Below are 13,612 nucleotides of genomic sequence, written 5' to 3' on the forward strand. Positions count from 1 at the left end.
ACAAGAGAGAATCTTATTCTAACCCAATGAGATACCACGAGAATATGGTTTTGACTATCCGTCACTCAGAGAATTAATTTAGCCTCATAGTAGCTCTCTTGTTCCCTGTTTTGTAACTTACCTTTTTTCTCCTCTGTCTTGAATGACAGTCTTGAATCTGATGCACCCAGGTTCTTAGTGAGATATTCTAAATGGATGAACTTTGTGGATGGTTTAATGTTCACAGTCTACATGCTGGACCCTTTTACAGTGTAGCTTGGGTTTCTCTGTTGAAAATCTTGCTCATTGGGGCGCCTGGGTTGCTCAGTCGGTTGAGTGTCCGACTTCAGCTCAGGTCATGATCTCACTGTTAGTGAGTTTGAGACCCATGTTGGGCTCACCGAAGCCTAGAGCCCGTTTGATCCTCTGTCCTGCCCCTCTCTCTGCCCTTCCCCTGCTCATGCTCTCCCTCTCAAAAATGAATAAACATTTCAAAAAAAAAAAAAAAGTCTTGCTGATTTACTATTTACTTCCCTAAGAGCTAATCACAGACAAATACTCTTACTTATCTTTGGGTCCTAAGTGATGTTGTTTGATGCTAGTGTTGAATTGATGGATGAGAAGGAAGGGAAGGAGGACGATACCACAGTTACAGTTTGATACTGTTTTGGAAGTTCTAACTAATGAAATAAGACATGATACATAAACGTCAAGAATACAATATTTGTTAATCTATTCAAAGATGGTAATAGCTATATGAACACCTAGAAAATCCTAGAGAATTGTTCAGAAACTGCTAGAATTGACAAAAGACCTTGTAATTTGACCATGTAGAGAGTAATCATGGAGAAATCAATAGCACTTCAATATGTCTTCTAGCAAATATGAAAAAGGGACACTTTCATACTTCATAAAAGTACAAAATGCCGAGAAATCAATTTTATTGAGATGGGTTTTTTAAAACCCATCACAGAGCTAAAAGGTGATTTGATTAATTAGAGAAAAAAGATTGTATTCCAGGTAAAAATATTAAATTACTTAAAGATGTTAATTTTTGTAGAATCACTTGCACATAAGCAAGATCTTAACTTTTTTTTTTTGAACTCAGTGAAGTGACTTTAGAGTTCTTTACAGGATGAAATGGGTGAAAACATTGAAGTTTGAAGGTTTTTTAAAAAAGAGTTCTATTAAAAGCTCTAAGGCAAAGCAATAGACATTAAACAGTGTGATACTATATAAAAGTAGAAATGTGGATCAACAGACCTGAATAGAAAGCTCAAAAATAGAATTTCAGTATAAGTCAGCTTTCAAACACAAATGAGGAAAGAAAGCTGTGTTTGATACATGATATAGGAAATCTAACAGGCAATTTGGGAGAAAAAAGTCACTTTTTCTTCTTGAAGAAATAAATTTCAGATGATCAAAACAGTTTTTTTTTTTTTTTTTTTTTTTTTTTTTTTTTTTTTTTTTTTTTTTGTAGCCTAACACACCCTAGGTATGTAATAGACTCTGGTAATAACCTAGGATGAAGACAGCTATGATTCTCAGGGGGTAAGGAGGGCCAGACACATGTAGGAGTGCATCTCAGTGCTTGAACGTCTTGTGTCAGTTTGAAAGTTCTGACACCCCTTGAAGGGGTCACTGTTCCCCTTCCCCTTCAGCAGCCTCTTCATGTGGAGAATCACTGGTTTAAAGATCATAAGAAGATATAAAAAGATCCTTTAAATGTTAGCCCTTCTTTTCCAAGTGTCATTCTTCACCTGTGTACCCCTTTCTGGTGGGGAGTCAGCTGATGTAACAAATAAGGGGAGGAGTACTGTAAAATCTGAAATAGTGGAACAGTCTGAGAGGCTGCATGGTAGTCTTAGAGGACTGAAGTGGCAAAGGACTTAGCTACCCAGGGGGATAAATGCGGATTTGATAACCAACATAATCAAATAAACAAAAATAGAATTCCCAGAAATAGAGCTTTAAAAATGTCTATCTCCACATATATACTTTATGGCCGGGAGGGGGGTACGTCACTGAATGCAGTATGTACAGCTGAAGAAAGAATTGCTCATTTGGAAGATCAATCTGAAGAAAGTACCTGGAATGTAGCCCAAAGGGAAAAGAAGTTGGCAAACGAGAGAGGATAAAAGACATGGAAGACAGATTCTTAGTGCAGTTGTAGAAGGAGACGTGAGAGAGAATGGGGAAGAAGAAGTAGTTTATCTGATAGTTACTAACTGAAGGTTTCCCAGAACTGGGGGCAGACTTAAGTTCTAAGAAGAAAGATGCACAGAATTCCTGAGCTAGAAGAACCAGGACTGAATTGTCTAACTCCGTGACTTATCACAGGATGTACTGTAGTAAGTCCAAGCTGAATTTAGAATAAAGGAGTAGTATGCAAGAAACAAGGACGAGTCAAGGTCGTAAATGTGGGTAAACTAAGCCTTCATACTCAAAAAACAATGGTAATGATAGTAGGGGTAATGGTGACTAATTCTGTGTGGGGTGTTAAAGAGAAGGTGAACCTAAAATCATAGCCACCAACGAGAGGATAGGGCACGGAGGTGAAGCGTGCCAAGAAAAGTAATGGAATCAAATCGGCAACAAGAAGCGAAGATACAGGACAATTGTCAGGTTGTGTTACCGAGTACTTCTCATTATAGAACATGGTCTGGGTATTCTTATTACACAGATATATTCTATTCCACAGTGCAAGATAACCCAGAACCTGTAAAGAATTTTAGTGGCTACCCATTAAGGTCTGTGTTGTGAAGGTAGACAGACCGATATCCTACAATTCCACGAATGTTTTTATCTTCTCCGTCGGTGTCTGTTTTATTCTAAGGCTATTGTAACCTTTGTACCCTTCTGCTTCTAGATTTTCTTAGTGGAAAACAAGCAATCTAAATTTGCAGTGTTGTACAATAGCACCAGCTTTCTTGTCATTCTTGTATTTGTGTGTCTTAATGACCAGCTAATTACTCTAGGGTTTTAGCCTTCTAAAACTACAGTAATGAGACTTGAGTGCTTGCTGGGTTTTTTTTTTTTTTTTCCCTTCCCCAGCCTCCACCCAGGCTCCTAATCCTTCTGCTTCAATATCACAAAGCTGTTGGTCTTACAGAGTCACTTCTGGCTCTCTTCTCTCAATGTGGGTTCCCATCAACCACGATTCTCCTTCCTTGTCACCGTTACTATTTCGAGTTCTCACGACTACTGACCTCTGCTGCTTTATGCTTTCTTAGTTTCCTGTCTTATTTTTTTTCCTGTTCCCTGTAAAATTTTTTTATGCTTTTGGCTTTCACAGAATAATGCTGGTCTCCTACAGTCATCAACAACCAATTAAAATACCGATAACAGCATAACCTTCAGGTTTTTTGATTATCATTTGTGTTTATTTGTGGTGGGTTCTCATGAATCTCCTAGATTTGTTAACAAATAAGTTTTGTTTATTTCAGGTGTAAGTTGCTTTGGAAAACTGAGGGTTTCTGAAGGTTTGTCTCTGAATAGCTGTTTCATTATGAAAACCATGTTAGTAATTTTCTATAAAAACTTGAAATCTAGCTATAAGTAGGCTAATTCTGTACCCAGAAATTCTGCTGAAAAGATAAATCATACACTTAAAGATAATTAATCCTTTTGGTAGAGTTCGTTTTAAAGGCTAATGGCATTCTCTAGTAAAATATGTAAAAGCAAAATGTTTAATATAATGGTAACACTGTGATTGGCGCATGGAAGGAGCTTACTTGGCCTTTGTTGAATAAATGAGTGACCATCTAAAGAGACAGCATGCTTTCGTGGAAGGAATGATAAGTGGTTGGTAGGGCACCTGGTTGCCACACGTAGTGCTGCTTTAAGTTGCCGGGAAGCAATGATTATTTTTCCCTAGATCTCCAGGCCTTCATTTCAGAAATGAAAAGTTTGGTCTAGAAGGACTTCAAGGGTCTGCCCCATTCAGATATATAAGAGTTTGTTTTCCTGTTTCAAGCATTAAATGCAGTTTAACTTTTAAACACTCAGTCAATAGTTTAATGGATTATTGATTAAAAATGATTTTTAGATGTGGACAGATACATTGAAACCAAGTTAGCTTCTGGTTATTATTGTTCATACAGTGCTTCTTTGCAGATGGTATTCCCTTATTTTTCTGCTGATCACTACGGGAACTTTTGAATATGAAAACTGAAATAAGAACTCACTTTTAAGGTTTTATGCCAAGTACACTTAATCTAAATTACTGTCTTTCACCTGGTGTTCCGCCTACCCAGGATTACACCTGCAACCTCATACGTTCTCTGTCCTCAAATGCTGCTGGGACAGCTTCACATTCTCATTTAAGCATTTTGTAAATAAATGGTTTTTTCCTGTGTGTTTTTAGATCAGCAGGTCAAAAAGTGCAAGATTGTTACTTCTATCAAATTTTTATGGAAAAAAATGAGAAAGTTGGAGTGCCTACAATTCAGCAATTGTTAGAATGGTCTTTTATCAACAGTAACCTGAAGTTTGCAGAGGTTAGTGATGATTGTATTTTATGTGACAGTCCTTGGTATTTTTAAGACTACTACTAGATTTGATAACTGTTAATCTTACCCCATTGAGAACACACAAACGGTTAGCAAAACACAAATTAAAAAAAAAAAAGTTCAGAGTTTCAGTTGTGTCCTTGTAGAAAACGTCTTAGAATTAAGATTGAACTTTTTGGATTTTTGGTGCCAAAGAAAATATAAAACTAATTTGTAACTTGAAAACTTTTAAGTAGTATTTAAAGCAAAGGGAAGACTTACGATTTTTTAAAAATTCTCATTAGTTTTACCCAGCTTAATATTTAACGTAAACATATCAGCCAAGTATATCAAAAAAGAATGTTTACTTTTCCTTCAACAAGAGACAACTTCACTTATATTGGTCTGTTAATGAACAAGTGATAGAAATTATTTTTCTTCTGCTGTTTACTGAATATCTTCATGATCTTCGTGGTACATGCTTGTGGTTCACTTTTATTGTATTTGTTTCTGAAAGAATGTTCTGGTAAAGCTTTGAACAGTTACAGTTATCTGTTGAAATACAAGGAATGGTGTCCTTCGGTGACAACATGTTCTTTATTGTACTTGTCAAAACAAGTTTTCTTTCTTTCTTTCTTTCTTTCTTTCTTTCTTTCTTTCTTTCTCTCTCTCTCTCTCTCTCTCTCTCTCTCTCTCTCTTTCTCTCTCTCTCTCTCTCTCTTTCTTTCTTTCTTTCTTTCTAGGTTTGTTTATTTTTGAGACAGAGAGACAGAGCCTGAGTGAGGGAGGGGCAGAGAGAGAGGGAGACACAGAATCCGAAGCGGGCTCCGGGCCCTGAGATGTCAGCACAGAGCCCGACGCGGGGCTCGAACTCACGGACCGCGAGATCGTGACGTGAGCCGCAGTCGGATGCTGAGACACCCAGGCGCCCCTCAAAACAAGTTTTCTAGAACGTTGATTTTAAATATAAACCCACAGTAGAATGTTAGATTGTCATCTTACTCTTAGTGACCCAGGGTTGTGGAACTGCCTGACCTCTGGGTGTCTGTGGAAGGGACCCTGAAAATATGCAGCTCGTTGGTGCCCTGCCCTGACGCTCCGCTTTCAGGCTCGGATCCCGTTCGCAGGCCATCGATGTCACGGCGGCACCACACCCTGGGGTGCCAGCCATGGCTGCTTCAGTTTCATAGGGAACATTTTTTTTCAGCACTTTGATTCTAAAAATATATATATCTTGTTTTTAGGCACCATCATGTCTCATTATTCAGATGCCTCGATTTGGAAAAGACTTTAAACTGTTTAAGAAAATTTTTCCTTCCCTGGAATTAAATATAACTGATTTACTTGAAGACAGTAAGTATAAGATTTTTTGTTTGTTTTTCAAAAAAATTTTTTAACGTTTATTTTTGAGAGAGAGAGAAAGCACGCGCGCGTGCATGAGCAAGCGAGGGAGGGGCAGAGAGAGAGAGGGAGATACAGAAGCCGAAGCAGGTTCCAGGCTCTGAGCTGTCCGCACAGAGCCTGATGTGGGGCTGGAACCCACAGACTGCGAGACGAAGACCTGGGCCAAAGTCGGACGCTTAACCGACTGAACCACCCAGGGACCCCAGTTTTGTTTGTTTTTCAGAAATAGGCCAGTCTCACTAATTATGAGTAAGAGTCTTACAGGATGCAGTTCTTCTGAAAGGCAATTCAGTATCTTAAGAGCCTGGAAATATTAAGCTAGTGCTTTCGGTCCTAGATATTCTGAGAAAATAATCAGAGACGGAAGTAAATATTCTCTATGCAAATGTATTTATTGTCACACGATTAAGAAATCAGAAACAATAGGAGAGGAGAGTAGTTAAATGAATTTTCGTGACTCTGTACAATGGAGTACTGCCATTATAATTCATGTTTGTGAAGACCAGAATGTAAGAAGGTGGTTATGATGTAAAGCTAAGTGAAAAGGTAAGTATGTTGATACTTCCTATAAGAGGAGACACGCACACGCACGCTCACACACGGTTTATGTAAATATGGAGGTATAAGTCAGTCATCGGAGAAAACTCACAGTAGTGTGGACAGTGGTCGCCTCTTGCTAACTGAAATTGTAGATGCTTATAGTTTTCTTTTTGTACTTTGCTGTATCTTTGAATTTTCATCAGTAGGCATTTTTTAATCATGTGAAAACACCCTAGAATATACTATTTTTAATTTTTTAAAACATTTATTTATTTATTTTGAGAGAGTGTGAGCAGGGGAGGGGTAGAGAGAGAGGAGAGAAAGAACCCCAAGCAGGCTCCACACTGTCAGCACAGAGCCCGACATGGGGCTTAATCCCACGAAGCGTGAGATCATGACCTGAGCTGAAACCAAGAGTTGGACACTTAACTGACTGAGCCATCTAGGTGCCCCTGCACTCACTTGAGGGGCGCCTGGATGGCTCAGTTGGTTGAGCATCTGACTTCAGCTCAGGTCATGATCTCACGGTTTGTGAGTTCGAGCCCCGCGTCAGGCTCTATGCTGATGGCTCAGAACCTGGAGCCAGCTTCGGATTCTGTGTCTCCTTCTCTCTCTGTCCCTCCCCGACTTGTGCTCTGTCTCTATCAAAAATAAATACATGTAATAAAACAAATTTTTTTTTTAAATAAAAAATGGTCACTTGATCAGAGAAAATGTCTTTAAAGATATCCTGTGTCCAAGGAAATACAGTAACATTTATGGGGACCGGGAAGGACAGACCTGTTTGAATCTAAGTCCTTAATAAAGCTTAAACTTTTCCTTTTAACCCTTTTAATGGGAGAATACGTGTTTAAAGGCCCCCTGACCCCTCTCTCGCCCCTACCGCTTTAGCCCCCAGGCAGTGCCGGATCTGCGGGGGGCTCGCCATGTACGAGTGTAGAGAGTGTTATGATGATCCCGACATCTCAGCCGGAAACATCAAGCAGTTTTGTAAAACCTGCAACACCCAAGTAAGTGTGACTTCACTCAATGGATGTTCTCTTCTGAAATCGGAGATTATTTGAAGTTGGAAACATGTCAGGTTTTTGGAAAGTTTTCAGAGTCCTTATTAACTTGAATTCATAATCCAGTGGGATTGTTTACGTGTCTTCTGTTTACTTGGTGGACTTTTTACAAGTACTCGGTTGCTGTTTGCAGGGGTGGATTCAGTTAGGGTGAGTGGAGCCCCGTCGCCGGCAATACTGAGTCCGGCCCGTGAGCGACATTCCCTTCCTGTTCCGTTTCAGGTCCACCTTCATCCCAAGAGACTGAACCATAAATATAACCCAGTGTCACTTCCCAAAGATTTACCCGACTGGGACTGGAGGCACGGCTGCATCCCCTGCCAGAAGATGGAACTGTTTGCTGTTCTCTGCATAGAAACAAGCCACTATGTTGCTTTTGTGAAGTACGGGAAGGACGACTCTGCCTGGCTCTTCTTTGACAGCATGGCCGATCGAGATGGTAGCTGAAATACCTTTCTTCTCCCGGTGGCCCTTTTCTCCTTTGCGCTGGCATAGTTCGTGGTGGGTCGTCTGTGCTGAGTAGTAGAAGAGTGTGTGCGAAAAGCCTTCGAGAAGTGTCTTGGGGACACAGGCTGACAGTCTCGAAATGCATAGACAGCATTACTAAACTAAGGAATAATATCGTTGTGATATTTTGACACACAGGTGATTTTTGTAAAAAGAATCCTAGAATTCTCATTTTAGGGCTGAGAGGTTTTACTTTCGGCTTCTTTTGTCTTCTTTTACTTTCGCGCTCCTCCCATTTTCTGTTCAAGCCATGGTCACCGTTTATCGGGCGCCCATGTGCCGAGCTCTCTGGGAAGCACACTGAGTCTCCCACAAAATCCCTGCAGATGGGGATCACTCCTCTTTCTCTGTTGTTGAGGCTGAAGCTAAGGTGCCTAAGGTCACATAGTTTGTATTTAACGCCGTCTTTCTGACCTCGGTGCTTATGTTTTTTTATACTGAACTACGTTGTCCTCTAAATGACAAAGCAAAGACTAGAATAAATGTCTTCTTTGGAAAAATCAGCCTATTCTGCAGGTAACGTGTTTCTTCCCCAAATGGGGAGCATGCTACCCCTTCTAGGCCCTTCTCTGGGATGCGTAGGCATTATTTAACAGATGCGTTAACGAGCCCACGTACAGTACCAGGGGCTCTACTGTAACTGACAAGCATCCCGATGTGAGACGTTGGGAAAGGCCATTGGGAGGGTAGGCCGGGAGAGGCTTTCGGGGGGCGCCTAGCACCACACCCCCCGGCGTTCTCATTCACTCTAATGACGTGTGAAGCAAAAGGTTTAAAATTTTTGGAAGTGCAATAGTATTCATTTTGCTAGATCTGCTCTAAACTGGATGATTGCATGGTGAGACGTGTGGGGGTGCTTCTGTCTGGGAAGGGACAGGGATGCGAGGAGGTGGATGCGTGCTTACGTGCACGCGGCACTGTTCCCTAACTGAATACAGACAAACCTACAAAGCGGGTTTAGAACTTTGCTCAGGATCTGCCTCCTTTTACCAGCTTTATTCTGTTGGCCCCAGAATCCTCTCCAAGCCCAAGAAATGAGAACCGTCAAGAGTTAAAAAGAGGCTTTAGCGTTTAAAAATCAGGAGTGAAACCAGGTCCTTCTGATCTGGAAAGTTAGCTTCCCTAAATTTAGAATTGTAAAATTGCTTTGGTAGGTCAGGACAGCAGAAGGTTTAGAACTTTACTGCCCTAAATAGAGCTCTTCCTCTTTTCCGTAGGTGGTCAGAATGGCTTCAACATTCCTCAGGTTACCCCATGCCCGGAAGTAGGAGAGTACTTGAAAATGTCTCCGGAAGACCTACACTCCTTGGACTCCAGAAGAATCCAAGGCTGTGCGCGAAGACTTCTCTGTGATGCGTACATGTGCATGTACCAGAGTCCAACAATGAGTCTGTACAAATAAGTGGGGTCATCTGGGCAGGGGCGGAAACTGAATGCGAGGCTTTAGTGTTGCATTTTACCTGAGCTGGCAGTCTTGTTCAGCATCCATTGCCGGCAATGGATGCCTTTGTGGTGATGATCCTTCAGAAAAGGATTCCCGTGTTTAAAAAACAAATTGCTTTTGTGTTACTGAAGTATTTAATAAGAAGCCTTTTGCACTCTAGAAAGTATGTTTGTGTTGGTTTTTTAAGAAGTCTAAATGAAGTTATTAATCCCTGAAGCTTTAAGTTAAGTGCATTGATCATATGATATTTTTGGAAGCATAAAATTTTAATTGTGACAGTTTAAAACCTCTTTTAGTCCATTGAGAATGTAAATAAATGTGTCTTCTTTATGGACCAAGGATATGAAATCATTTTTCCTTTTAGCTAACGGTTGCCTTGAGGAAGAAATATTTTGGTTTTATTAAGTGTCTGCTTTCAATCCAGTTATTAAAATCGTACTGAGTTTGATTTGTTAATTCTTTCCTGTATACTGCTGGTTTCTGCATGTCAGCAATCTGCCGAGTTTCTGTGTTTCTGCAGTAGTGGTCAGAAAAATACTTAAATTCCATTCATGGTGTTGTTTTCTATTTGTTCTGCTTTTGAGATAGATCTAAGTGATCTTGTCATAAAACGTCTATTTTTGATGTAATTTTCCTGGGGATTAGACTGCACAGCAACTGAAGCTCTTCATTCATAGTTGTAACTGTCAGCTAAGAGGTTTTGGGGTTCTTTGTTTTTTGGTTTTTTGTTTTGTTTTTTGGGAGGGGGGTTGTTAAGGAACTCTATTTTATGGAACCGGGCACAATGCATTTTATTAAAGGATTGGGGTGATAAATATATTTCTACACAAATATATGGTCCATCAGAAAATAAATTTGAATATAGACTACTCATTAAAACCTCCCTGAAGAGATGTGTTGTCTGTGTAAACCTCTCCTGTTGTAAGACCGTCCAGAACTTCAGTGAGCTCAGCCAGTCTGCTCACTAAATGCAGTTTGATTGCGCAGGAGATAATGGCAGTTACGATATTTTATGGAAATGTTGGCAGCAGCTTTATCCTCCTTCTGATTACGTAGAAAATGGATGTTTTCTCAGCTAATGTCCACAGTGTATGTCTAGACCCCAAGTGGATGTCGTAGACTAGAACCACAGATTATAAATGTTAGTGCTGTGGAATGTGCTATGGTCTGTGTTTTCTTCGAGTGTCGTTTTGTGGCGTTGTTGTCCTTCTGGAAAGACTTCCTAACCATGCAGAAAGACAGAAAAGTTGTCATGTGTATATAGCATATGACTTTATAAAACATTTAACGTCAAAACAAAGTGGAAAGCATCTTTATAAACCCTGCAATTACTTTTTTTTTTTTTTAAAGTCTCGTTTAGCTTTGGTTCTATCATTCCATTTTGCTAATATTCATTAGCTTTATAAATTGTAGTAAGGTACAAAAACTCATTTTGTAAGTTTTTTCATTTTTGAAATGAAAAAGTACATACATTTTGCATGCGGTTTTGCTAAATGCTTGGGTGGGGTGGGGCGGTGGCTACTGAATCAGGGGTTTGGGGGTGAGGAGCCCAGACTGTGGGGCTGGCTCTGCCCCTGCCACCCCCCCCACCTCGGGTACTAAGGGAAGGGCCTGGGGTGACGATGTCTGAGGCTCTGATCTTCTGTAAGTCCAGTCACCCGTTAGTAAATAGGTGTTGAGTGAATAAATGGATGAATGAGCGTATCAATGTGATTTTTGAAAAAATTATTTGGAGGAATGACTAGGAATCTCTACCTAGGCAAGATGAATTGAACAGTTAAAAAAGAAGAGAAAGTTCCTTGTCCGTAAAAATTAAAATGCAAGTTCAAGAAGGTATGTCCTGCCCAGCTTCTTGTGGCGGAAGACTTGAAGAAGAGCCGTCCGGGGCTCCCCATCTCCCTCCACCCCCCACCCCGTATGGAGGCTCTTTCCAGGGGGCAGGGCCACATCTGTCAGTTATCTCTAAGGACATTTCCTTCAGGTAGACCCGTACGTCTGTTTAGTGTTGCCTGGGGCAGGAGGCACTCGGGATGCCAGGGCCGGCCGTAGTGCTCCGTGTGGAGGGCTGGGCTCTCCCCCTGGTCCTGGACGGTCCCTCTGGGCGGCCCCTCCTTGTCCCTGCCCCGGCACAGCTGCGTGGGAAGTGGGCGCCATCAGGGCTGGGCTGTGTGGTACCACTGGTTCATGCATCTGCGGATTTATTTACATTTTAGCCCTAGATGTTCTCTAACATGTTCCCGTTGGCTTTTAAAATGCGTTGGTGATCTCATTTTCCTTATCATATCCAAAATCAAGATGGCAATATAGTAGAATTATTTATAACATGGTTTGTGATTCATAGCTACAAATAGAAAATATGACGAGTCCTGGTCCCCCACCTCCAACTAAATTCACACTTGTAAGAGTGTGTGTGTGTGTGTGTGTGTGTGTGTGTGTGTGTGTATTACCCCCAATATATATGTATATATTTGGGGGGAGAGAGGGAGAGAGAGGAACCCTGTTGTGATGTAGAGGCTAAATGTATTTCGTCCCTCCCAGTCAGCTTTATAAAGGAGTTATAGTTTGACTCCGTCCGGGAAGAATGTTTTATAAGACTGAGAAAACACACTGAAAACCAAGAGAAACAGTAACAAAATTCAGCAACATATAGTTGTTACAATTGCTGAGGATTACCTCCTTAGAATAGTTTAGGATCTTTATGATTCACGTTTGCCAAATGTTATAGGTAAATGGCTTCTTTCTATCCCTTGGATCCATTTATTTTTTCACCTAACATAATTCAGGAACAAGGGGAAGACAGAGTAATTCATCTTATGCAGCTTGTATTGTCATTCAAAGTCCCGTTGTTTGAACTTGGCGTCTTCATACGTTCAGGCTTCACTCCCCTCCTCTAGCTGGATATCCAGCTAGATAATTCTGCACCTGCTTGGGTGATGGCAGACAGAGATGTGAGCCACTGGACATTTAGGACTGTGTCGGAAGGAATAGGAGACGTGGTCCTTGCCTTGAAACAGCCTAACGCCTACTTCTGACAACAGGATCCCTACAGATGTTGGTGACGTGTGAGGGCGACAGGTCTCGGGGAAAGCGCTGGGACACAAACAGCAACAGAAAAACTAACCGACTGGGGGACAAGAGACCTGGTTCCACCCTTTTCTCTGGCCCTTGCTCTGTTAGCCTGAGAGGACTTCTTGACCTCTTTAGACCTTAGTGTCCTCTGTATAACAAGGGCGTTGGAATATCGAATTTCATGGGGAAAAAAATACAAACTTCTAGGTCCCGGGCATGCCCGTTGGGTCTGACTCTTCATGCGTGGAGCCTAGGAAATTTGTTAGTAAGAGACCCCGCGAGGGGAGCCTGACCGCTGGCCAGATTTGAAAACGACTGAGCTGAAAGGTCTCAAAATTTTCTTTTTGCGATTGTGCGGTCATGTAATATTATCACAGTAATTACAGAAATGGGGGCAGTTGGATGTTTGTCACATTGTTTGTCTGGGTTTACATTTGAATTTACGTAAGAAATGCATTTTAGTATACATATACCTCAACCCCCTGTTTCCTAGAGGCTTTAGCGGTCTTTGGAGCACACACAGATCTTCAGAGGATATCCGATGTTATTTGCCTGAACACTTGTCTTCCATTTTATTTCTTTAGGGGGAAACCGAGGCTCGCTCTGGGTACCAAAGAAACGGGAAAAACAGAACTGTGGCATGAAAGTAAAGAATCGTTTCTCACTATCTGCTACTTTAGGATGCAACTTTTAACATTTATATGAGAAGACTTTCCTCTGGGCTAATGGGGCCCCTTATCATGAAGCCAAAAATGTCCTTGTTAAAGTAGGTGGAGTGTGATGCTTAACGTTAAATAGAAGTCCTCCTTCTCTGGCAGTGAGTGATGTTAGCCACGCACCCACGACCCCCCTTCAGCGAGAGGAACGCTTGGACCCCCCGAGGCGGGTGGGGCCTGTGGAGGAGGAGAGCGTGTGAACGTGGAAGCCAGTGCACAGAGGGGAGGTGGGGGAGGACAGAAGGTCAACCCCTTCCCGCATGGGGGTGCACGGGGCTCGCGGAAGACAGAGCTCCTGTGCGCCTCCTGGGGCGGGGACAGGTTGCTCACCGCTCAGAGAGACCAGGGCTGTAGAGGGCGAGGCTGCCTGCGGGGAGCGGACGCTGTACCAGTCTGTTC

General features: G+C 41.6%; 1 protein-coding gene across 8 annotated transcripts in view; it reads left to right on the top strand.

The window, feature by feature from the left end:
* Positions 1 to 10,319, top strand: part of CYLD (CYLD lysine 63 deubiquitinase) — a 65,001-nt gene extending 54,682 nt beyond the window's left edge. For all 8 annotated transcript variants that reach the window (XM_049621225.1, XM_049621229.1, XM_049621230.1 and 5 more), the window contains 5 exons: positions 4,346 to 4,478; positions 5,714 to 5,822; positions 7,305 to 7,423; positions 7,700 to 7,916; positions 9,202 to 10,319. In XM_049621225.1, coding sequence (XP_049477182.1) covers positions 4,346 to 4,478; positions 5,714 to 5,822; positions 7,305 to 7,423; positions 7,700 to 7,916; positions 9,202 to 9,386 — 763 coding nt within the window. In that variant the 3' untranslated portion in view covers positions 9,387 to 10,319. The remainder of the gene's footprint in view (positions 1 to 4,345; positions 4,479 to 5,713; positions 5,823 to 7,304; positions 7,424 to 7,699; positions 7,917 to 9,201) is intronic.
* The last annotated feature ends 3,293 nt before the right edge of the window (positions 10,320 to 13,612 follow it).

Source organism: Panthera uncia, assembly GCF_023721935.1.
Source record: "Panthera uncia isolate 11264 chromosome E2 unlocalized genomic scaffold, Puncia_PCG_1.0 HiC_scaffold_19, whole genome shotgun sequence".
Classification (NCBI taxonomy): Eukaryota; Metazoa; Chordata; class Mammalia; order Carnivora; family Felidae; genus Panthera; species Panthera uncia.